At 39.4% G+C, this 26,975-nt stretch overlaps 1 protein-coding gene and 1 long non-coding RNA gene across 5 annotated transcripts in view; both read left to right on the forward strand.

The window, feature by feature from the left end:
• The window catches only part of LOC119766543 (ubiquitin-like modifier-activating enzyme ATG7), a 331,454-nt gene that overhangs the window by 251,466 nt on the left and 53,013 nt on the right, over positions 1-26,975 (forward strand). For all 4 annotated transcript variants that reach the window (XM_038251290.1, XM_038251288.1, XM_038251291.1 and 1 more), the window contains one exon: positions 22,967-23,082. In XM_038251290.1, coding sequence (XP_038107218.1) covers positions 22,967-23,082 — 116 coding nt within the window. The remainder of the gene's footprint in view (positions 1-22,966; positions 23,083-26,975) is intronic.
• Positions 3,172-3,822, forward strand: LOC119766544. Its single transcript, XR_005276970.1, has 3 exons — positions 3,172-3,429; positions 3,492-3,556; positions 3,613-3,822. It is a non-coding gene; the product is annotated as an uncharacterized LOC119766544 (long non-coding RNA).

A 26,975-nucleotide genomic window follows, 5' to 3' on the forward strand; every position in this document is an offset into this window, starting at 1 on the left:
TCATGAAAAAACATGAGATTTTCTCACAATGTGACGTAAACGACAAATAATCATAAATCAAAATTAATTTTACTAAAGTTCATATCTCCAAGCTGTGAACGTGATTTTTGTATGTACAGTCGAATGAAACAAGTTTATTTTAAAAAAAAAAAACTTATTTTTTCAAAAAAAGTTACCCATTAGAGCTTTATCTGTTCATATCGAGAAGAGCACAGAACAGTACTTATAAATATGTCGTTTACGTCACATTGTGAGAAAATCTCATGTTTTTTAATGAAATGTTATTAACAAATGTCGTTTTTGAGCGAGCAAAATAATTATATCCAAAATATATGCCTTCCCGTTTGTAATCATAGTAGCTAAAGTTTTATGCTAAAAACGCTTATATACCAAGAATTTTGAAAATTCGTCACTTTTTGTTCACTAAAATGCAAATATCTCGGCTTTGCATGGACATAAATTAAATGTAAAAAAAAGCAAAATGATCTCCCTAAAATTTCCTATAAGCTGAATGCATTAGTTTTGGCTGCAAAATTTTTTGGTTCGTTTTGGGGAGTGATTTTTGAAATTTTTAGGCTAAAAAATACTAATTTTTCTCCCTAAAACGCCCTGCCATGCCCAAACACAAGCTTTTATGGACCATGTCTGTACAGGAATTTGTTCAGGGGACATTAAACTATAACTTGAAGCCCAAGGCGACCAAATTTGAATGACTTTAGTATGATTGTTACGCGCATTTCTGAAAAATACTCGAAAAATGCACTTTTTTCGTTCAAGCTCCGCGCGCGAGTTGTAAACCATTTTTGGGAATTTTTTGATGTATGAAAACATTGTTCCTGACATCCTAATCTATCATTCTAGGGGTGAGCAACGAAGATTTGACAACTTTTCATTTTTTTGGGAAGGCCTAGTGCACGATACAAAAAATAAAAAAAAATACGTTGTACTCTAGTGAAGGACGATCGCAAGGAGTAGGAAAAGGATTTCTGGAAAGTATAGAACTGAAAAATGTAAGAAAATCACAAAGTTTGATCTGCTGCAAAGCGGCTAATTCCCCAAATTTAGCTGCGATGATTTCGACACCTTCCGATCAAATAAAAAAAATAAGTTGGGGTGTTTTGAGATACGGCCGTTTAAAGTTTTCAATTGCGCAATACAGGTGGAAAAAAACAAATTAATCAACATTTTGATCACGGAAATGGATTCTACGTCCAATTTCCTTCAAAATTGAGTCTAAGACCGACCTTCTAAGATTTGTGGTTCCTGAGCTATAGCCGTTTGAAACTAGGAGGTTTGGTCAAAAATCGCCAAAAAGTCGAATTTTTGGGGAGGTACAAAAATGGAAGGGGTGGTCCGATTTGGATGAAATTCGGGATTCTTGCATGTTTTGATAGTATCAACAGCCCTGCCAAATTTGAGCAGGATCGGAGAGGGTAATTTTCAAATACTGTTCCGCTTCAAATGGAATGACCCATAAGTTTGGTAGGGCTGTTGATACTATCAAAACATGCAAGAATCTCGAATTTCATCTAAGACGACCCAAGTAACCGCGAAGCACTAAATAGCTGCATTAAATCAGCATTATATTGGCATTTAATACCACCAAATAATGCTTCAAAACATTTAATCAGCACTTTTCCCTTGTGAAATATTTCCAGTGGCGCACGAAAAAAACGAAACTATTGGCACTACGCCCCCCGGGGCATGGCCTTCCTCTAACGTGGGATTTCTGCTCCAGCGCCTCTGACGAGACAGGAGAAACCGGGACCGACGTTTTACTTCACCATCCGATAGAAGCTCAGTGGATAAGGCGGGAATCGAACCCGCGTCTCATAGCATCATCGGGATCGGCAGCCGAAGCCGCTACCCCTGCGCCACGAGACCCACTGTGGCGCACATTGATGCTGATTTAATGCCTCGCCGAAAGCTCGCACAAAAATAAACTGCTTTATCGACGTCAAGGCTGGTGGAAAAAAAGAACAGCTGCTCCACACACACTTGGTGGTGGGCCTCCTTTGTTTTTTTTCCTGTTGCGTTTCATGTGTGAGTGTGACGCTTTGATGTTATTCTTGCATTTTTCTCGTCGATCTCCAGGATGCGCGCCAGCCAACTGATGTATTCTGAAATGAGTGTTTGTTTTAAACTTTAATCGATGTGGTTGATGCATCGAACATTAATGAAGACTTCTGGTTCATGAGAAAAAGCCGTTCGTTGGACGGAAATTATTGACGAGTCACTCAGCAAATTGCAAATAGTAAGAAGATTCAAAAATCTAGCTTAACATTTGAAAAAAGTCGTATGAAAACTTAAAATGGCGTTTTGACCGGGTCTGGACCAAAGAGCCTATGTCTGAAAATATTTTAATCGGATTCCTCGGAAAATTTCACATAACATAACAAAAAAATTGCGATGCCGAACCGTAGGTTTCCAAGATACGCGAAAAATCAGGAAATGACGAAATCGGCAAAAATCGACTATTTTCACTAAAACTGCGATAACTTAAAAATTATAGACATGGTATTTTCTCGTTTCCTCGCCGATGGCGAGGCCTTTTAGATATCGCCCCTCGCTCAAATCATCAAATTTTCGGCGTTCTCCCAAAACTGCATCAAGAGAGCGACTTTAGGAAGCGGTACAAGCAGAGAAGATGTGGCACATCTTGACTTGCCAAAATGTCACGAACAGGGTGTAACATGGTCACTCTATTTGTTTAGTTGTTTTTCATTTAGCTATAATAATCTATATATATAAAAAATTTCGACGGTTTTGTTCGAACGCGAATCAATTCAACACGGAACGTCGGATCGAGGTGCTCTTTGTTGCGTTGGGTTCGTATAAGTCCAAGGAAGGTTCTTACGCCAAAAAGTTACATCTTTGGCCACTCTGGAACCGATTCCGGAAACCAAAAAAGGACAGGACGAAGTTTGCCGGGAAGAGCTTGTTTAATATAAACAAGTCCAACTGAATCAAGGGTTTGTGTCGAAGCTAGCACATGGCAAGCTTTAGTAGAACAGTGCTACACCTCACTTCCTCACACCCCCGCCAATCCGTCCGATAAGCCAAACAGTCCTGGAGAAAGCACAACTTGCACCACCACGTATGGGAAGACTTGCTGGGTTAAACCTGCTGAGAGGAACTTGCACTATCAAGCCCTCTAGGAAAGCCTGGAATGAATTAGAACAGGAAAGCCAGATGACAAATGTGTAAGAGGGAACGAGATGCCTTCAGTAATATTCCCAAAATCTGTTCGGGTAAATTCGTTACTCGAAACTACGAAATTTCTCACGAAATTACGTACTTCCGTTCAACCTTTCCCTAATGACGCTTTCTGAGGAAAGTTACAATTTCTACTCGTCCACTTGGTCCTGAGTCGCGGAAGAGGCAGCAGCGCCGATCCAGTAGTCTAGCCCCCCGGTGTGTTTAGTGACGGTAACTCGAGTGAAACGAGTGATCTGTAGATTTGTGTAGTTAATCCTTGATCTTTCCTGTAGTGTCCAACCTTAGCTTAGCTAGTAGTTTGTGCGGTCCGATTCTGTGTGCGAAGAGGAATTAAAAGGTAAAGTACCTAGTGTGTGTGTTGATGTGTGATGTGTGTTAATCGTCACCAAACAGCCGACGACGGCGTTCTGTTCTAGAGTCGGAACCAACCGCCTCCTACCAGCTCGTGCTCGCCACACCGCCACCAAAAGCCTTAGCCGCCCTGCTGACCCCGCGGTCTCAGCGATCGAGCCCCGGAAGTCCCACTGGGATCCGGAAGGGAGACCACACGCTACACGTGGCTCCAGGGAGAGCCATCCATCGCGCCAGCCGTTCCTGTCCAGCCGCTGGTCCAGAGTTCACCATACCGTAGACGTCGGTCCACGTGATCACGCGCCGTCCAGGTTCCCGAAGGAGGCGACCCGTCCACCAGGCCGGCCAGCCGGCCAAGCCCGATTTCAACCAGGCCGCCCCCTTAAGATCGCGCGCCATTCATCTGCTCCAGAAGAATATCGCACCGCGTGGTGCACTAGCGACGCGTAAGCCAATCAACGAAACCGGTCCGTGAGTACTCACCTGTTACGTAAAAACCGCATGCGTACGCACTCGTAGACGTCGTCCGAGTTGCCAAAAACACACACACACATTTTCTAAGGCTCGTTGCCCTTTCCCGAGCCTAGTTCCGTTGGTCACCGTTGCACCTGTGACCTCCGGGCTAACGTAACCAAGCCTAAGAACAAATCCGCACACAGATAGTTAGTAGAGAGAGAGAACCAAGAAGAGAAGAGGAAATGAACACGTAGGACACTACAAACATGTAACTTAAACCTAGGTTAAAAATGTACAATTAAAACCCACATTTAGCATGCAATATATTTCGTTTTTCACCTCCCCCAAGACGTTGTTAGCGTAGTTGTTTTTGGTGAACGCAATGTCTCTCTCGCCAGATTAGTTGCACGGGTCTAGAGGTCTCTCGCTTCGCATTCGACGTCTCCACGTTTTTGTTACTGTTGTTTTACTCCAAGTGCAAGGCTGCTTGGGAATCTCAGCCTGGGGTCTTTTCCCGTCGCAGCGATTGGTGCGGGGGTAGAAATTATCCTGTGAGGATCCAGAGCGAACAGGTGATTGGTTGTTCGGACGGACAACGGGTTGCCCCGTTCAGTTTTGGATATTTTGGAGTCATCACACGCGAAGCGGAGTACCTCTTACCCATTTTGAGTCCCTTGAACGTTCCCCCATTCATTTCAGGTTTTACAAAACGACCCGCCCTGCGGCTGGGTCTAGTCGGGCATAAACCAGGCAAGTCGGTCCTCTACGGAGGTGGCGCATAAACCGTTTGCTAATTAACAAACCCGTGGGACGGTTATCGGACGGATTCCTTCGTGGCTACAATTTGCGTACCACAAGGGAAGTCTGATTGTCTTCCTTGGGCCCTAAGGGAGTCTAAGAGTTGAGATCTAGCGTGAAGGTTCTCTGGACAGTTCCAAACAATATGTTCGATATCGTGATAACCCTCTCCACAACCGCAGAGATTGTCATCTTTTAAGTTAATCCGATATAAGTGAGCTTTGAGTAGGTAGTGGTTTGACATTAATCTTGATATTACGCGTATGAAATCCCTTTCAACATTCATGTGTTTGAACCACGAAGTTGTAGAAACTTTTGGCCTGATAGAGTAAAGCCATCGACCCATTTCGCTTTTGTCCCATTTGGTTTGCCAGCTTAAAGAGATTCTTGACGAGGGATTGTATAATATTCGTCATAAGTGATAATACGATCGTAAGTGGTTCCTTCCAAGGCACCTTGCTTTGCCAACGAGTCCGCTTTCTCATTTCCTAATACAGAACAATGAGAAGGGATCCAAACAAGAGTAATTTTATATTTTTTCTCTACCAGTAAACTCATGATTTCTTTAATTTTATGAAAAAAGAACGACGAGAAATTGGGTGATTTCAACGACCGGAGAGCCTCAATTGTACTAAGGCTGTCAGAAAATATGTTTTAGTGATCTTGTGGCTGCACCCAAGTAACATTTTTAAACCAACTAGCCACCACCAAGTTTTATTAAGGTTTTATTGTAGCATCTTGATTGCTTAATAGTTTTATTTGGGCATTCACCGCAACCAACCGGGTGAAAATAAAAGCCGACTGGCTTTCAATAAGGTTTTATGAAAGTTTTAATAGAGGCTTGAAAACCAGATGGCAATGCCTTGCCAAACGGTTTTATCGCATGCTTTGTTAAAACCAAGGGTGTTGTAGCTGTCAAGTGCCATTAGGCATGCAATAAGCTCACTTAAAACCATAAGCTCCTAATAGAGCATTTATCGCGGCCAAAAAGCAGTGCATAAATATGGCGCTAAACGCGTGCTCTGATTGAATATGATTGACCGCCATCTTGGCAGAAAAAAAATGAAAAATCATAAATTTGATGAAAACACACAATTATGATGAATTTGTGACATCGTTAGCATAGCCACGGAAGTTCAAACATAATTTGAACATTTTTTGCAAAGATTTGCAATACAATATTTTTTAACATTAAAAACTATGATTACAAAATAATGATTTTTGATGAAGCGAGTTGATTTTTTTGGCTCTATCTCCCCCTACAATCATCAATAAAATTTTAACCGCAGCTGAATTTGAGCCACCAATTTCGAGAAATAAGGTTTGAAATTATTTCAATTACCTCCAATATCTATCATATCATCATCACCATTTTTGACAACCATCTCCATAATTTCAAACGCATGAAGACGTATGAAATGTCATTTTCCCTAACTCCTAACAAGGTTTTAACAAAGGCTTTATCAAGGCTTTAAGGAGGTTGTTAGGATTTCGTTGTAAAGCCTTGAACTCCTATGTGGGTTTTATAAATAGGCCGTAACAACCTTTTGCGGAGGTCCTTTTGGGTTTTAAGTGAGGTTTATCGGGGTTCTGGGGAGGCTGTTACGACTTGGTGGTTTTAATGTTGGTTTTGGCTGATAGGTTTAATAGCGGTTGTGACAGCTTTGATAAAGCTTAAAATGTTACTTGGGCAGGTTAATGATCCCTAGTGCATAATGAATTGTAGCTTGTTCTGCTACGTATACTGTAGCAGGATTTTGAAGTTTGTGGAAGGCACTTACTTTCGTATTAAATACCCCGAAGCCTGTGGACCCTTCGATTAGCGATCCGTCTGTGTAGAACATGTTTTCCGCCTTAATATGGTTATATTTAGACTGAACGTGCCCGAGCGGTTTAGGCTTTCTGGATTTTTGTGATATTTACTTGTAGAGTCAAAACAGATCAGTAAACTTCACTTATTTGTATATTACACTTTTTAAAGATTACATTTTTGCGGTAACTTTCTCAACTTTTACGCGCACGATCACATCACTCAACTTTTTGTTGCTAATTTCATTAAGACCTTCGTCGAGCCAATTCTCTACGTTGAAGCCAGACTTGTCCTCCAGACCTCTTCGCCGAGCCATGCCAGACCCCGAACTCCTAAGTCCCGGGTGGACTCTTCACGGCGGCTACGTTCCGACGGACTTTTCACGGCGGACTGCGGCCTCCACCGCTAAGCTCGGCTGGACTGGGGCCTCTGCTACTGGTGGCTGCTGGCGGGTCCGGCTGGTCTGGGGCGTCTTCAGGATCTGGAACTGGACTGGGGTTGAACTGGCTGGAACTGACTGGAACTAACCAACCTCCTCAAGAATTTTGGGTTTTTATACACCTAAAACTGGCAGCGCTAGTCTGAGAGAATGAGGGTCTCGAGTCGAGAGAATAGTGGTACCATTCACGGACGCAGAGAACACAGCTCGAGATGGGCGATAGAACTATTCTCTCGAGGTTCATTTGGAAAAAAAGTTCATCCGTCGAACAAAAAACCAAAAGTGTCGACAACGGGAATCGAACCAGAGACCTTTGACAAACCAAACCAATGACTTAGCTGCCTCGGCCACCACAGCTTGGTGACCAAGGAGAAGTCAGAAGTCGATGTATGACACTTGTTGGAGATTTATTGATTCTAACGAATGAACTCATTTGTTATGATGGTGTGAGTTGGTACCATTATTCTATCGATTTTGGCACTGAGCCCTCAATAAATTTTGAGAGAACGATTATCTCGACTCTGAATTTTGGGTGTAGTCAGTCCCCGAAAACTCTACTAAATTTTGTTCTGCTAAAAGTGGTCCGTTTCGATGAGAAGCATCGATGAACCTCATGAATTAAATTATGCAGACTTCTGCAATTCTTCATGACTTTCCGTATGGTATCGTGAGTACACCTCAAAATCGGAAGTCATGAGTTCGAACCCTTGTCGTGAAACTTTAAATTATGTTATTGGAATATCAAAATTATGTTCCTCAAACATTCTCAAAAATGTAGGTCAATAATGAGAAGGTCGAATTCTCCATTGAACAAACATGCCAATGAATTTGGTTAAGCCACACCCTCAATTTCCCCTGTGGAATAACATCGCACATTCATAATTGAAAGCTTAACCATTTTTTTGATTGCCTAACAATTGGCGAAATTTAATTAAGGGCTTTTCAGGTGAGAATGACTCATGATCCACACCTGTACATAAGCTTAATTATTTGTCGCGCAACGCGAGTCGACGTGTAAAATTATTTATGCTTGCGTAAGCGCGCATGGTCAGAACTGTGGTGAGGTTCGAAAAATGGACAAATTTAATGATTTAAATTTGTGGTCGCTGCAAGACGAAAAAATATGCGGTACTAATTGCGAAAGTTGACTTGCTGGTATCATCTTTATTTCTTGTTGCATAGATAAATCAAATAAAACTGATGGGTTATGCGTGCTGCTTATTGTGCTGCGGTTGGGAGTAAAGTTTGAAGGTGAGATTTCCTTGGTTATGTGGTTGTGATAGATAGTCATAAACCTAGTCTGAGGATTTTTGTCGAGAAGAAGATCGAAGTTCTGGATCACTAATGGATTCCTAATCTCACAACGAATCAACGTTCTGTGAGCGAGCTGATACAATCTGGTTTTCAGCGGAAGAACGCCCGCAAGTACCTCTAGGCTCAGCGTATGAGTTGAGTGCATGCATCCTAAGGCAATGCGCAGACAACGATACTGTATTCTTTCAAGTTTGATCATGTGTATTTTCGCGGCGGATTGAAAGCAAAAACATCCGTATTCCAAAACTGAACGTATCGTCGTTTGGTATAGCCTAATGAGGTCCGTGGGGTGTGCACCCCACCACGTACCCGTGATTGTTCGGAGGAAGTTTAGTCTCTGTTGGCATTTCTGTTTCAGGTATCTTATTTCACGGATAGAAATCCTGTCCGGGAAATCGACAACATTGTTCTGGATTCGTTCTGAAATTCGTTTCAGAATGTTGTCGACCAGTCGTCCGGTAACATTTGCAACAAAATCGAGAACAATGTTGTCGATTTTGAGTCGTCACGGTTGGTGACGCCTGGCAAAACAAAAAGCACGCAGCCATCTCGAACGGTTTAATCGATTTTTGAATTGACCGTTGGTTTTGGTTTTTGAATTGACCGTTGGATATTTCTTTTGGTTCAGTAAAACAGTTGTTTAGTTTTTTTATTTATTGAGGTAAAAAATACATCATTAATTAAAAAACTAATCTTTGTGTGAGTGTGTGTGTGTGTGTTTGTTTGGAATATGGGAATTGGGAATACAAGAAATTAGTGTTTGGCAATCAGGAAATATGGGAATCTGGGAATTAAAGAATGTGGAGTTTTTGGGAATTTGGGATTTTCTGAATCTGGGAATCCCGAATCCAAATTAGGGAATTTGTGATTTTAGGAACTTGGTATTATGTTATTTTAGAAATTTGAGAATATCGGAATTGGAACATTAAGGAATTCAAGAGCTTGATAATGTGGGATTTTGAGATTTAGGAATTTAAGAATTTGGGAATTTAGGAATTTGGGAATTTGGGAATTAGGGAATTTGGAAATTTGGATATTTGGGAATTTAGGAATTTAGGAATTAAGGAATTTAGGAATTTGGGAATTTGGGAATTTGGGAATCTGGGAATTTGGGATTTTGGGTATTTGGGAATTTGGGAATTAGGGAATTTAGGAATTTGGGAATTTGGGAATTTGGCAATTTAGGAATTTAGGAATTTAGGAATTTAGGAATTTAGGAATTTAGGAATTTAGGAATTTAGGAATTTAGGAATTTAGGAATTTAGGAATTTAGGAATTTAGGAATTTAGGAATTTAGGAATTTAGGAATTTAGGAATTTGGGAATTTAGGAATTTAGGAATTTCGGAATTTAGGAATATAGGAATTTTGGAATTTTGGAATTTAGGAATTTGGGAAACTAGGAATTTAGGAAATTCGGAATTAAGGAATTGAGGAATTTAGGAATTTGGGAATTTGGGAATTTGGGAATTTAGGAATTTAGGAATTTAGGAATTTAGGAATTTAGGAATTTAAAAATTTAGGAATTTAGGAATTTAGGAATTTAGGAATTTAGGAATTTAGGAATTTAGGAATTTAGGAATTTAGGAATTTAGGAATTTAGGAATTTAGGAATTTAGGAATTTAGGAATTAAGGAATTTAGGAATTTAGGAATTTAGGAATTTAGGAATTTAGGAATTTAGGAATTTAGGAATTTAGGAATTTAGGAATTTAGGAATTTAGGAATTTAGGAATTAAGGAATTAAGGAATTTAGGAATTTAGGAATTAAGGAGTTTAGGAATTTGGGAATTTAGGAATTTACGAGTTAAGGATTGTAGGAATTCAGGAATTTGGGAATTTAGAAATTTTTGAATTTTTGAATTTTTGAATTTAGGAATTTTGGAATTTTGGAATTTAGGAATTTGGGAATCTAGGAATTTATTAATTTAGGAAATTCGGAATTTAGGAATTCAGGAATTTAGGAATTTAGGAATTTAGGAATCTAGGAATTTAGGAATTTAAGAATTTAGGAATTTAGGAATTTAGGAATTTAGGAATTTAGGAATTTAGGAATTTAGGAATTCAGGAATTTAGGAATTTAGAATTCAGGAATTTAGGAATTTAGGAATTTAGGATTTAGGAATTTAGGAATTTAGGAATTTAGGATTTAGGAATTTAGGAACCCAGGAACCCAGGAACCCAGGAACCCAGGAACCCAGGAATTTAGGAAGGTAGGAATTTAGGAATTTAGGAATTTAGGAATTAAGGAATTAAGGAATTTAGGAATTTAGGAATTAAGGAGTTTAGGAATTTGGGAATTTAGGAATTTAGGAATTTAGGAATTTACGAGTTAAGGATTGTAGGAATTCAGGAATTTGGGAATTTTGAAATTTTTGAATTTTTGAATTTTTGAATTTTTGAATTTAGGAATTTAGAAATTTTGGAATTTAGGAATTTGGGAATCTAGGAATTTATTAATTTAGGAAATTCGGAATTTAGGAATTTAGGAATTTAGGAATTTAGGAATCTAGGAATCTAGGAATTTAGGTATTTAAGAATTTAGGAATTTAGGAATTTAGGAATTTAGGAATTTAGGAATTTAGGAATTTAGGAATTTAGGAATTTAGGAATTTAGGAATTTAGGAATTTAGGAATTTAGGAATTTAGGAACCCAGGATTTAGGAACCCAGGAACCCAGGAAGGTTTAGGAAGGAATTTAGGAATAGGAACCCAGGAACCCAGAACCCAGGAATTTAGGAATTCAGGAACCAGGAATTCAGGAATTTAGAACCCAGGAATTTAGGAATAAAGGAATTTAGGAATTTAGGAATTTAGAATTTAGGATTTAGGAATTTAGGAATTTAGGAATTTAGGAATTTAGGAATTTAGGAATTTAGGAACCCAGAACCCAGGAACCCAGGAACCCAGGAATTTAGGAACCCAGGAATTTAGGAACCCAGGAACCCAGGAATTTAGAACCCAGGAACCCAGGAACCCAGGAACCCAGGAACCCAGGAATTAGAAATTTAGAACCCAGGAACCCAGGAACCCAGGAACCCAGGAACCCAGGAACCCAGGATTTAGGAACCCAGGAATTTAGGAATTTAGGAACCCAGGAACCCAGGAATTTAGGAATTAGAATTTAGAACCCAGATTTAGGAACCCAGGAATTTAGGAATTTAGGAATTTAGGAATTTAGGAACCCAGAATTTAGAGGAGATTTAGGAATTTAGGAGGAATTTAGAATTTAGGAATTTAGGAATTAGGAAATTTAGGAACCAGGAATTCAGGAATTTAGGAATTTAGGAACCCAGAATTTAGGAACCCAGGAACCCAGGAATTTAGAATTTAGAACCCAGGAAAGAAGAGGAACCCAGGAACCCAGAACCCAGAACCCAGAACCCAGGAACCCAGGAACCCAGAACCCAGGAACCCAGGAACCCAGGAAGGAACCCAGGAACCCAGGATTAGAATTTAGGTTAGAACCCAGAACCCAGGAATTTAGGAATTTAGAACCCAGAACCCAGAACCCAGGAACCCAGGAACCCAGGAACCCAGGAATTTAGGAATTTAGGAATTTAGAACCCAGGAACCCAGGATTTAGGATTTAGGAACCCAGGAATTTAGAGGAACCCAGAACCCAGGAACCCAGGAACCTAGAACCCAGGAGGAATTTAGGAACCCAGAACCCAGAACCCAGGAATTTAGGAGGAATTAGGAATTTAGAATTTAGGAACCCAGGAACCCAGAACCCAGGAACCCAGGAACCCAATTTAGGAACCCAGGAACCAGGAATTTAGGAACCCAGAACTTAGGAATTTAGGAATTTAGGAATTCAGGAATTTAGGAATTTAGGAATTTAGGAATTTACGAGTTAAGGAATGTAGGAATTCAGGAATTTGAGAATTTAGAAATTTTTGAATTTTTGAATTTAGGAATTTTTGAATTTAGGAATTTTAGAATTTAGGAATTTTGGAATTTAGGAATTTGGGAATCTAGGTATTTAGGAATTTAGGAAATTCGGAATTTAGGAATTCAGGAATTTAGGAATTTAGGAATTTAAGAATCTAGGAATTTAGGAATTTAGTTATTTAGGAATTCAGGAATTTAGGAATTCAGGAATTTAGGAATTTAGGAATTTAGGAATTTAGGAATTTAGGAATTTTGAATTAACGTCGTTAATTAACGCGTTAATCTTTTTGAGGCCCCGACTTTGAGGGCCTGTATCTCCCAAACGGTAACATCTAGCGGGTTACTTCCAGTTGAATTTTACGGGTATTAACTGTGACTATGAGTTCCTGGTGAGGTAATTTGTCCAAAGTTTCCACCGGTTCCGGCAACCCGGAACATCCGTCAAGTATGTTTTTAAAAGTTTTTGTTGTTCAATCGTCATTTGAGCCAATGTTATGAGACGTTGTTTGTAGTACATAGGTATACTAACTATATTGGGTCAGTTCAGGGTATCTGTGGTCACTCCGGAACCGATTTCAATGTACCACGCAAATGGTTCCGACGAGTGTGATAATCAAACTTCGTCAAATTGAAATCATTAATCATCCATTATCATGCCGGTGCCCTTTGACCCGATCGGACCATTCCGGAACCGGTTACCGTTGGCCTCGGAGGAAGTGTACTGAGTATAGAAAAAGTCCTTTCATGTGACATATCATCATTATTATAATTTTCAACTAAAATACATGTTATATGTGATTAACAAAAGGTATCATATTATCAGAGCGTGTGAGAGAGAATAAAAATGTCGATGAATTAGTTCATCCATGAATCGTCATCTGTTGTTATTGAGTAATTTTTTAAATAGGGATATTGTAGTTGAATTTTCTTTAAAAAAAACAACAACAAAATTACAGGTAAACTGACAAAAATGAAGAAAAGTTGCATTAGACATAGTTTATTTTTTTTAAAGCAAACTACCTAATTTGTATTACCTGAACATTTTTTTAAATGATTGAATTATTATTATGTTTACTTACCATTTACGAATTTAGCCTCGTGATGGGTCAATCTTTGATTTTAGGGGGTAACCCCGAAAAAAACCGGATTTGGACCACCCTACATGTCTACACATTAGCAAAATAGTCTACTAGACTCACTGGAGCATTGCGGTTATTATCAGTGGTAAAAAATCACTGATCTCTTGCTTGTTACGGCGGTAGACCCACTGGTCTTAACTCCAAAAAAAATCTTGGACGACCCAGATCATCTCAATAAGTTGTTACAACAATGCACTGTAGCCTTCCATACTCACTGAAGCAGTCTGGGTAGGATCCGTTTTCAAAATCTTCAAGTTTCGACTTGTTTCTATGGTATGCCTCTTGCACAAACGGTTCAAACGGATAAAGACAAGAGCAGTCATGCTTCAATCATGCTAAAACATATCAGAACTAATAGTTTTTGCTGATCGAATGAAGTCAATATGATCGATGATCATCCATAATAAAATAAGAATTTCAGAAGTGATTTTAGAAATAGCAAAAATACGATTTTGACAAAGAACTTTGTCCTAAGGGCTCTATCTGCGGTGTCAATCCAAAATTTTCGCGAAGCGAAAACGTTACGTGACGGTCTTCTTCTTCGCATTACTTCGAGTATACGAGAGCTATGCCCCGCCTTTTTGGAAGCCAACCAACTTTCTTCACATTCTTCTTGGTAATCTTCTTTTCTATAGGAAAGCTATGCTCCGCCTTTTTGGGAGCTGTTGCCGACACAAAAATTATAAATATTGGTTTCGCTACATACTCAAGCTCAGAATATATCTGGCTGTGGAAGAGGGCACATCGTGACTCATGGCCACGGCAGATAACGGAGGGAGTGAAAGAGAGATGCTTGATGCGCTGGCGACTCTCTACATTCAATGTCCTCCTGTTTTCCTCCAGTCGGCTCTTCATATATGTTCCTACGTCATTTTCGTGACGTTGTAGCCATCGCTAACGCACTATGGCTACAATATCTTAAAGTGGCCTGGGTTTTAAAGTAAAATAAGAAGTTTACCCTGGACATCGAACTGGCCACGCAGAGGAAGCAGTTTGGAGGACCACCCGGAACAGCCAGTCAAGGATCGACCCGGAGTTGCAGTGGAGCGCATCATCAAAATAAAATGGTCCTTTTTAGAACCACCATTCTCACGAAAGAGTTGATCTTCATTTCAAATTGCTTGCTAGTTCGCTACTAGCAATGCTCATGGTGGGAGTCTGGACCCCTAAGAAATCCAGTCTCTTTTGGAAGCCGTGAGGGATTTATTTCTTTTGCGGCTGCAAACTAAAAAAAAACTTGCGAGTTTATTTTGAAAAGGCCTAATAAACCAAATTTCCAAGTTTAACTTTTAGGGTGACTCAAGGCCGTTTCTAAAACACCCAAAAATCAAAAACTGGAAATTTAGTTTATCGGACCTTTTCAAAAACAAAAAAACTCCAGAATTGTTCACTTTGCCAAACATTTGCTTAGCGAGTGTTCTTTAATTACGTAACGCAGTTAGGGGGGAGGGAGTTTCGGCGTCTGTTACGAAATGTTACGAAAATTGGGAGAGGGGGGAGTGATGAAAAATTCTGTTACGTAACGCAAAATTTTCATAAAAATTTGCAAAAAAGATCTTGAGTTACGCGTTACAGGCGGGGTAGGGGGCATCGCTCAACTGTTACGGTTTGTTACGGAGGGGAGGGAGGGGATCAAAAATCCCAAATTTTGCGTAACGTAATAAAATAATGCTCCCTTACTTCCTGTTGTTGGTCCAATTTTTTGTCACTTACATGTCCACTCTCTATATTAAAAAGTCCACGAGGGGGATTTTAGATTTGGCAAAGGGATGATCCCAAATTTATAATGAAAAGAAAATTCTTGGCTACACATTTGAGATTTAAGAAAAATGTAATAATAAAAGCCGGCTCGGCCTTACCAGATCCCATTACCGAAGTAGAGCTAATTTAAATAATTTCATGAAATAAATATTTTGAGTTTACGAAATATACCAGATCGACTCATAATTTAACTACACTGTGAATTCGAAAATGTATGATTAATTATTTACATGTTAACCAACGTTTCAGTCAAAATTGTAAATGGAATTTAAGGATAACTTATTTCAAGGAAAACATGTTGCAGTAGCAATCCATAAAAAAGGTAAATGAAACACCTGATGGTACCAGACCCTTTTCAATCAGCGATGTGAAAATAAACGATTTGTCAGCAAAATTCTAGAGTTTTCTTTTCAAAAGGTCCTATAAGATATTCTGTCTCATATGTTTGGACCTATTGAAAAAAAAAAACTTTGGAATTATGCTATGCTGGTTTGCTGATTTTTCCTGACTGTTTTGCCTGATTTTTTTCTCTTCAGACCTGGTCAACCTGCCTGCCTGCAAGATTGAGTTTTTTGAATAGGTCCTATAAACATATGAAAGACAATAGTTTATAGGACCTTTTCAAAAAAACTCTAGATTTTTTTTATTTCCTATTTTTTTTTATTAGGCACTTTTGAAAATAAAAATGGATACCTGCTTATTGTAAAACAAATTTACAGGATAAAAAGTTGACCAGATATGAGAACGAATTTTGTTTATCAAATTTGCAGCCTTATTTAGTCTCGCAAAACATTTCAACAAGACACTGGCCAAACAAATAAAGAAAGAAAAAAAAGGACAGGGTACCCTGCTGTCACCCGTGAAATCTCTGGTCCTTAAAAAGCTGATTCGGAAGCTAAGTTTTGTGTCGCGGACGCCACCCCTACAGCGCGAACCTGGACCTGCTGGCCAAGTGGACGGTGTCGTGGTGCATTTTCCGTCCGACGACCCAAAAGTGAAGCAACTTCCGTCCCGGTCGCGAAGAAGCCCCGTCGCCCTAGCCGTCGCCTCTTGTGCTCTACCCCACAGCTGCCCAAAACCGGCAACTGCTGGCCCTCGGAACGGCCAGTGAACCGAATAGCAGAAGGCCACCGTCAAGGACAACCGCAGAATCTTCATTTTGGCCAAGTCGACGGTGTCAAGAAGCGGAAAGGAAAACGAGCAGCGGCCTCTTGCCTGTCGTATTCGCCAACCCCTACAACTGTTATGGCCGGAATGACCAGAATCGTGATGCGCTTTCCGTCCGAACGACCAGAAACGTGAAGTTTTTTCTCCTTGAGTTCGCCTGTCGTAGATTCCACCCACAGGAGCCCAGTTTTTGCACGGTCGTGTGGAAATCTAAACATTCTGCTGTCCGGAGCTGTCTCTCGGAACGGCCGGGAAGCTGGTGAGCAAAAGGACAACCGCAGAATCTACATTTTGGCCAAGCTAACGGTGTCAACAAGCGCAGAGGAGAACAAGCCGCGAACGGCCTCTTGCCTGTCGTATTCGCCACCCCCTAGAATCTGTACACTCTCGGATCTCCGCAGCCCAGATCCCGCCGTGGAGCTGATGAAGAGAGCTGGAGGTTTCCGGACAGAATCTACAAACAGGCCAAGAAGCAGAGAGGAAAACAGCTGCCGCTCCTGGGCGGCATCTTACCTGCCGTATTCCAATTGCCATAGATCCAAAATGCTGTCCGTGGCCCTCGGAACGACTAGGATCGTGATGCACCATTTTCCGTCCCGGTAGTGCAGAAGTTTTAGCCGCAAAAAATTAAAATACATACAAACTCCTTGATAAACACCTCTAAAATTCTATTTTATTTTTCATTTATTGTGCAAAACCTGCTGCTATTTAGACTGCATTGCATTTACCAGCATTCTCTGAAAGGGGACGTCCGCTGGGGTGTACTGAGCGCCCTCGCGAAATAGCTAGCACCAGGTCATCATATGTCGCACGTTGTCACCGTAGGCGGTCAATCCGTAGAACTCCCGGGGACCTCGAATCTGCGGGCATACTTCACGTTTGTTTTCAGGCAACTCTGCAAAGCAAATAAACACCGTTTGTCCTAAAATCAATTAAATAACAGCTGCAACTCCTTACCGATTCGCTAATTATAGATTCAACTCCTCGGACTTTACGGCACATACCCGCCGTGCTTCAACATCTTGACTGATTCACAGCTCCAGCGAACCGATCACGTCCTGGTAACCCGTTTTGTCCGCCAGAACCAGGTTACAGATAAACGACGACAGCCTCCTCGAAAAAAGGCAAAAATCGCGCACTAATTTAATCGCGGCTTGCATTCGCTAATGCCAACGAATCTGGATGAAAATAACTGAATCATGTTTTCTTCGATGCCCAAAAAATGTAAATGCTTTGTATCAAAACAAACACAGAGGCACTCATTTTGGCATGACAAACGTAGGCACTCACAAAGTGGATGTCAAAAAGAGAACCCTACAAAAGTCATCTGGCACTGCTCACTGAGCGTCGCGAGGCAGACGCATAAATATATGGCACAGCAAAAAATACACAAACGAAGTGTTAAATTTTATGTAACATATTTAATTACTAGGATTACTAGGATGAAACAATATTGAGATTAAAAGTTTTCAAACAATATGGCAGACAATTTTATATAGTTGCCCTTCTATATTCGGTAAGGTGAATTGAAAGATATTCGTTTTGAACTAATTGTAGAATTGTGTTTGAAACGTCTTGAAAGGTGGGTCCGTAAATTCAACAATTTCTAAGAACGGAACAACTGTCAATCGATAAATTGAGATTAATGAGAACAATAAAATATGACAATAATAATAATGAGAGCAATAAAATTATCACCGTCGTTCCGTCTCTGACGGATGTTCGATCAACACCAGTGTTGCAAATGAGTGATAGAAAAGCTATCAATAGATTATCTCTGCATTAAAAATATCCGAGAGTATCGAGAAATTAAAAGTGCAACATGGAGTTAAACTTTCTGTCAAGCTGCTGTGAAGTGTTCCATGACAGCTGTGAAAGTTTCACTCCATGTTACCGGCTCACATCTCTCTTTTTAATTTCTCGATAGCGGTCGTCATCGAGAAATTAAAAAGAGAGATGGGAGCCGGTAACATGGAGTAAAACTATCGCAACTGTGATGGTAAACTTCACAGAAGCTTGACAGAATGTTTAACTCCATGTTGCACTTTTATTTTTTCTCGATAGCTTGTGAGATCTCTTCTTGTGTCTCGTGTTTACACCCTTACCAAAAATCATGATTTTTTGAGTTCCAAATCACACTTTTCATACGATTTTTTTCTCACCGCGGAGCCTCTCAATCTCTCCAAAAACAGCAATGAGAGAACGCGAGATGGCGATTAGGAGCCGACCACGCATGACGTCCCGTAAAACTGCGTTTGCAGAATTGGTTTTGTGGCGGCTATTGTGATTAAACGCTGTTGCTGTAAGATGATCGTGGAAGCGGGAATGAGAGAGAAAAGGAAAATGTCAATCGCGAGTGGGTAAACACGAAAACGTGTTCGGCTATGTTCGGCGCTGAGAGTTTCAATGAGGAGAGAAGAGCAGTTATATTTTAGGCATGATTATTCAGGCGGGATAATTGTGGTTGCTGAGAGCTGATATTTTGATATTTTAACAACCCTGATCAACACTAAAAATTTCAGAGGCTATCTCTTAGCTTATATAGTTCGCACGAAATGTGACAACATGGTGCAACCTAGAGTGGCCATACCATGTTTTGGCAATTTATTTCTATCGAGGTGCCAATGGTTGAAAACATTAATTTAGAATAAATAATTTAGGAATCAATAAATAGGAAATAATTTTTAAAAATAAATAAAAATAATAATATTTTTTTAAGCTGTTTTGTACAAAGTTCTTTGTCATATTGGTCATGTGTAACATAACCACCTGCACCTTTTTTGTACAAAATACTCAAATTTCAACAACTTGTAACTTTTGAACCCCGGGGTTTAGAGAGTTCGTCCAGAAGACTTTTTTTCATGTCTCGGTGAGATCTTTCGAATAAAGTTTCTCCCGTTCGTGTACATCCTTGGACAAAATTCGCCTATTCTCCTTTGATCGTTTTTACGAAAAAAAATAATTACTTAGATGATAAATAGTAAATTTTAACAGTATCACTTTATTTTGTATAGATTTTTTTTTAAACAATTAACAATTGTCAGTTTTAAGGAACTTTTTTGTATTTATTTCCCAATAAAATATGTTGTTGCAGCAATTCGTAATTTTTTCCATACTAAAAATCCATATGGTACACTTGCCCCACCTGAACAAGATTTTTTAAAAGCTCTCAACAAAAATAACCAAAAGATAAATCATACTTTCTAATAGGTGCAAATCATTGGTTGGAACACTACTGATCTAGGAAAAATAGCATTTTGATAAAATGAGCCTTATAACGATCCATAAGCCTTATTTTGTACTTTCCAAATACTATTAGAAAACAAAGGTTTTTTTTAAAAAAAAACTTCATTAAATCTTATGCCCCATGGCGTTTACGTCGTTTTGGCGGTTATGTGGTAGTAGAATCAGCTAATAGCACTGCTAGCAACAATTCCTCATACTGGAAATAATCAAAATTGTAAAAATTACGGCCGTACGAGCGATTGTTCATCTTGCCCCATATGGTCGTCTTGCCCCACCTTCCCCTACTCCGTAATCACTCATTCTTGACTGTCCGCAGGACTCTCACAAACTACGGGCAGAACGAACCGTGTTGCGAATTCGCAAGTGTCGCACCCCTCGGACACTGCTGCTGACCCTTTTGTGCTCCGTTCAATAGGGGGATGGCGTCGCTATTTTTAGACCACATTTTCCACTTTTTCTCATCGAAACCGACTACTTTATCGACTTCATTTTGCTGGGCGAGATAGGACGCCGTCTATTTTTAGACGATGACTCAGCACTTTTACACTCTTGCGCTTAAAAAAACCAGGTGGCAGCACGATGTAACGCCACGTCCCTATTGTTTGTACTCACGATCGGTGCCCGTGTATCGCTCAGTGAAGAACAGAAGTAAATAACAGTTTGGGACGAGCGCACTATGGGGTATTTCCATAGAAGCAAGCGGCCAAAAATATTTTTTTACTTTTTTGTGACTTTTTTGTGTTGTTTGCACTTTATTATAATAAAAACAAATGAAAATTGATATTTTTTCAAAAAAAAAGGATAAATTTTCGTTTTTTTTCATATATGTGGGCTCAAATGCATTAAAGTGGTGAATTTTAAAATTCTTCACCCAACTGGCAGTCGCATAATTATGATGCATGGCGGAATCAAAGTATATCAGAATCTGCATGAAATCTGTCCTCATGCATTTTTTGCGATATAGGGGTATGACATTTTTGCCCGTTACCGACAATTATCGACATTACCGACGGCTTTTTGATTGTATTTCACAATAAAAAACACTTAGCTGAACGAGGATTGAACCACCAACTTCTTGGTTATTGATCCGACACGCTACCACCGCGCCATGGACACTAGATGAAAAGTGAGTGAAAGAGCACCAACATATGCTTCTCTTTGGAGTGTTGCTCGGGGACGGGCCAGCATTATATGTGTTGGTGAGAACTGCAGATCGCTGACATGTTTACACGCGGGCAAAAATGATCTACGGGCTTGCTGCAAAAAAATGTTATAAAATGTGACATTTTCTGCAGCAAATCCAATGTTGCAGATTTTGAGATATATTTTTCCTTTGGGTGTAGCTCTGTCTATTTGATGCACGGAATGGCGGCTTATGCTATGTTATAGTTTCTGGTTTACTTTCAACCCCCCTCCCCTTCCTCTTGAGTTAAAATCCACCTCTCTTTGAAGACCCCCCCCCCCCTCCTTCCCCACCAAATAAAAAACGGTGTTTGTGGTGTTTTAGAATTTAAGACAGTTTATGGTACTTCTTCTATGGGCTTTTGTAAACCTCGTTTTAAAGCTACAGAACAACATGCGTAGTTTTTCCCTGAGTTGATCATGGGATGGTTCTGCAATGTTGTAATTCTTACAAATATACTCGAAAGCAGTTCTCACGTATTCAGACTAGTGCTTCGTTATATCGTAGAGGGACACTACGGTATAACTATCCATATTTTCAAAAGAACACAACAACTAACTGATATGAATATTCGAAGAATTGTTTCTGTAAAATACTTAGCAAAGGTATTTTGAATTTTATAAAACGTACCTAAGTACCAACAGTCATGAATATCAAATCAATTTTAAAACATACATAGCAGGTACTTCATTTCTGCAGCAACAGGTAAATAATGTGCTTTTAACCAAGCGTGTAAATCATGTGAAATCATTATTTTTTTGCATGAATCAAAATGTTTAAAATGGCATAACTCAAAAAGTGCATATTTGTGCACTTTGAAATTTGGAGACAAGTTAGGACATGGTTCAAATTTTAAGCTGGAAAATTTTCAGATCGCACAAATGCACATAAAAAAGTACTTCATTGACAAAGTTGAAAAAAACCTAAATTTAAAATAAAAATTCCTGTAAAAGCATGACAGTTTATCCCATTGAGTGGATTATATTGGCAAATGACCACCTCATGGTCATCGAACTTTGGTTGCCGATACGGAAAAGGCGCGGTTTGATATGTCGAAGGTTTTGGGTTCGAGTCTCGATATCGCCACTTTTTTTTTGGTTGATGAACTGTTTTGAAAATGAACCTATGAAAATAACGCTCTCGCTAATCTCGGGAATTATCCTCTGTCCCGAGCATGAGTAAATAACAAGGGAAATACGTAATAATACCTTTCTCTGATATCAATACTAAATTTTGGTATTCCTGGACCCTCAAACCTCAAACTTGATTTTAAACATTTTTGATATACCTCCTAAAGAAATTACTTGAAATTGTGGAAAATTTTCAAAGTCAGGATGACACATTTTTGTATTATTTTGGTATTGAAGTGTTTTATCAAATTCCTCTGAAACTGTGGGAAAATTTTGACCAATTTTGACAAAATAATTTTGCGCTAAAATGATGTCTCAAAGCGAATGCTTTTATTGAAAACCGGAAATTTCAAACTTGATTTTAAACATTTTTGATATACCCCTTAAAGAAATGGCTTGAAATTGTGGAAATTTTTCAAAGTCAGGATGGCACATTTTGGTATTATTTTGGTACATGGAATCATCAGGTGAGTAGATTTGGCTTTGCATATGGATCATTTCCGTTTTTTTCACTAACTGCAACTGCTGCACTAAAAAATGGCATGAAAATACCAAATTTTGGTATTACTTGTGCAAATACCAGCGACCAAAATGTGCTCTTGGTTGCCCAGTAAATAGATGATAAAATACAATGAAATCATACCAAAATCATGTATGTGAAAGACCACAGGAATACCAAAATCTGATTTTCCAAGGTCGCGGGAATACCTAAAAATAAAACCATGGCAATACCAAGTATTGGTATTCAAGCATTGTTCAAAAATCCAGAAGACCTCAACTTGGTATTGAAATGGTTTTATTTTGAGGTATTATTTTACCATCTATTACTGGGCAACCAAGGGCACATTTTGGTCCCTGTAATTTGCCCAAGTAATACCAAAATTTGGTATTCCCGTGTTATTTACCCCTGCTCGGTGTGTCCGTTCACAGTACCTTACCAGATCGTGTTCTATATTCTCGCGGATGGCGCAGCCCAACTTTGGGTGAACATTGCTTTAGTTTGAATTGAATTAAAATTTATACATTTTTTTAATTTCAATACAAAAAAAACTTTCTTTCCAGTCCATGAAAGACCGTACACTTGATCAACAATGCACCGTAACGCGTCCTGCAGTATCTTACATTGCGTCGAGCTTAGCTGTTGAGCTAACAATATCTTTACTGCAACACAAACACAGGTAAACTTATTTGCTACAATTCTGGATTTTTGTATAAAACCTACTAAAAAAATGTATCCCACTTACTCCAAAGGACACTGACATAAGGTGTGTGGGGGTGAATTTTGGTAACATTTTCGTGGTGATTATTGCATTCGATCGTAATATTACGATCGTAATTTCTCGACTCACGTTCGAGATTTCTCGATCGTAATTTGTCGATGGTAAGTCGTAATTTGTCGATAGTAGACTGAGATCATTCGATCGTAATTTCTCGATCTACCATTGACAAATTACGACTGACGATCGAGAAAATCTCGATATTATAACACAAAATTCAAGTTATTTCAAAATTTCAAAAATTTTAAAAAATTCTAAAATTTAAAGAATTTCAAAAATTTTAAAAATTTCAAAAATATCATAAATATTAAAAATTTCAAAAAAAAAATAAATTTCAAAAACTTTTCAAAATTTTAAAATTTTTAAATTTTTTAAAAATTTCAAAATTTCAATTTTTTTAAAACTTTAAAAATTTTAAAAAATTCAAAATTTTTTAATTTTTTTAAAAAAATCAAAAATTTCCAAAATTTTTAAATTTTTTAAAAAATTTGAGATTTCTCAATAGTCAAATTACGATCGTAATTTGTCGATGGTAGATCGAGATTTGTCGATGGTAGATCGAGATTTGTCGATGGTAAGTCGTAATCTTAATATCTAGAAATCTCGATCGTGAGTCGAGAAATTACGATCGTAATATTACGATCGAATGCAATAATCACTACGTTTCTTTTTGGGCCTTATCTAATAAAAGTATAGAATTGTACACTCCTCCCTACCCCTTTCAAAAAGGTACCACGAAACCGATAGAAATTACCCTTTTAAGGTTAAAATTGATTTTGAGTATATCAACGCATCTCAGTCACGACTATCGCCATAGCATCGGGACATCTCGTGGTCCTTCACTTGACATCTGCTCTAATAGAATTACTTTTGACTAGGGGGAACAAATTAGCCGATGCCAAAAAAATCAGCACAAACATTGTCAAACATTGGTTAATCTGTTTCCCCTAGACAAGCTGTACTTTTGACTACTAGCTTGTCATGGCTATACTGCCGTTCTACGCATAATTGTCCCATGTTCAAAAAAGGGCAACTGAGAAAAACGTTATTGAAATTTTTCGACCGTTTTTTGTGTTTCTACGCATAATTGTCCCGTGGGTCCCTATTCGCCCTACATGTCCCTAATCACTTCTGATAATATTTTATCACCCTTATTGGTAATCATCTTGCAGGTAAACAGGTAAACAAGATAAAATGCTTCGTTAAACTCATAATTTCGTAATTGGTGGGACAATTATGCGTGGAAGTTCAACGATGGGGCAACCCGAGCAGGGGTAAATAACACGGGAATACCAAATTTTGGTATTACTTGGGCAAATAACAGGGACCAAAATGTGCCCTTGGTTGCCCAGTAATAGATGGTAATATACCGGGGGCCCTATTCCGACCAAAGCAAACTGGCAACAGTCGACATTAGCACGGTTGTCAAATGAGAGCCCACAATGCCCAAAACAAAAGCACTACCCAAGTAACCGCGAGGCACTAAATAGCGGCATTAAATCAGCATTATATTGGCATTTAATACCAGCAAATAATGCTTCAAAACATTTAATCAGCACTTTTCCCTTGAGAAATATTTCAAGTGGCGCACAGTGATGCCGATTTAATGCCTCACCGAAAGCTCGAACAAAAAAACTGCTTTATCGACGTCAAGGCTGGGGGAAAAAAAGGACAGCTAGCTGCTCCGCACACTTGGTGGTGGGCCTCCTTTGTTTTTTTTTCTCCTGTTGCGTTTCATGTGTGAGTGTGACACTTTGATGTTATTCTTGCATTTTTCTCGTCGATCTCCAGGATGCGCGCCAGCCAACTGATGTATTCTGAAATGAGTGTTTGTTTTGAAAGTTTTAATCGAATATTAAGGAAGACTTTCTTTCTGCTGTTTCGAGTTTCTGGTTCATGAGAGATGAGACAACGGGTTTGTCATTTTGTTGGACGAAAATTATTGACGAGTCACTCAGCAAATTGCGGCCATCCAGTCAAGTACAGTACAATCAATTACGGAAGGCTTGGGGTTAATAGGGACAAGTAATGGCTAACGGCTAACGTAAACTGTTTTTCCGAGGAATGCTTGGTCCACGGTTGGCAAAATTTCACAAAGTGTATCAGACTTCCGGAAAGCAGCTTTTTGCTTGCGAGAAAAGTCATTCAATTTACCAGAGAACTTTTGATAATGTCCTTTGTGCTATGGGCACATGTTTTGAAAAATTTGGCTAAATTACAGGCTGCAGTTTTCCACAAAAAAAAAAAACAAAAAAAAAACACTTCAGTCAGCGGGAATTGAACCCAGTTTACGCAAAAATAAAACTGTTGCACACTGGGGGAAATGCGCCTTAGCCCGCACGCTTATTGGAACGGTATAACGGGAGAAGGATAAAAGTCAATAAGAGCGTGCCTGGCTGAAATGTTTCCCGTATGGATGGGTTCCCAAGTAACCGCGAGGCACTAAATAGCGGCATTAAATCAGCATTATATTGGCATTTAATACCAGCAAATAATGCTTCAAAACATTAAATCAGCACTTTTCCCTTGAGAAATATTTCAAGTGGCGCACAGTGATGCCGATTTAATGCCTCACCGAAAGCTCGAACAAAAAAGGTGCAGGTGGTTATGTTCTACATGACCAATATGACGAAGAACTTTGTACAAAACTCCTTTTTAAAACATTGCCTATGTATTTAATCCTAAATAATTTATTCCTATAAAATGTTTTCAATCTTTGGCACCTCTGTGAAAATAAATTGCCAAAACAAGTATGGTTCGGAAAATGTCCAATCAAAATGGTAATTTTCATGTCCAGTATCAAAAACCATGAATTTTGATACCCATATTGCCCCAAGTCGAATAGTTCGATTAATGTCCCCCCGGTAGAACCTTCCCGAGGGCAATTGCCACTCCGGGTGTGGCCAATCCGATCAAAATGGCCATTTTCATTACCAGTTTCAAAAATCATGAATTTTGATACCCATATTGCCCCAAGTCGTATGGTACGATTAATGTCCCCCCGGTAGAACCTTCCCGAGGGCACTGGCCACTCCGGGTGTGGCCAATCCGGTCAAAATGGTCATTTTCATTACCAGTTTAAAAAACCATGAATTTTGATACCCATATTGCCCCAAGTCGTATGGTTCGATTAATGTCCCCCCGGTAGAACCTTCCCGAGGGCACTGGCCACTCCGGGTGTGGCCAATCCGGTCAAAATGGCCATTTTCATTACCAGTTTAAAAAACCATGAATTTTGATACCCATATTGCCCCAAGTCGAATGGTTCGATTAATGTCCCCCCGGTAGAACCTTCCCGAGGGCACTGGCCACTCCGGGTGTGGCCAATCCAGTCAAAATGCTCATTTCCATTACCAGTTTAAAAAACCATGAATTTTGATACCCATATTGCCCCAAGTCGAATGGTTCGATTAATGTCCCCCCGGTAGAACCTTCCCGAGGGCACTGGCCACTCCGGGTGTGGCCAATCCAGTCAAAATGCCCATTTTTATTACCAGTTTAAAAAACCATGAATTTGGATACCCATATTGCCCCAAGTCGTATGGTTCGATTAATGTCCCCCCGGTAGAACCTTCCCGAGGGCACTGGCCACTCCGGGTGTGGCCAATATCCTATAAATGTGGTCCCAAGCCCATTGCCCCAAATCATTCTGGTCCGGTGACCGTCCTTACAATCTTCATAAGAACAGAATTCCTCCCAATTTAGTGCACAAACTGTGTCTTTCAATGTGTGCGTGTGTGTGTGTGTGTGAGCAATAAAATTACCACCGTGGATCCGCTTTTGTCGAAACCTCG

The sequence above is a fragment of the Culex quinquefasciatus genome, chromosome 2 (assembly GCF_015732765.1).
Source record: "Culex quinquefasciatus strain JHB chromosome 2, VPISU_Cqui_1.0_pri_paternal, whole genome shotgun sequence".
Taxonomy (NCBI): Eukaryota; Metazoa; Arthropoda; class Insecta; order Diptera; family Culicidae; genus Culex; species Culex quinquefasciatus.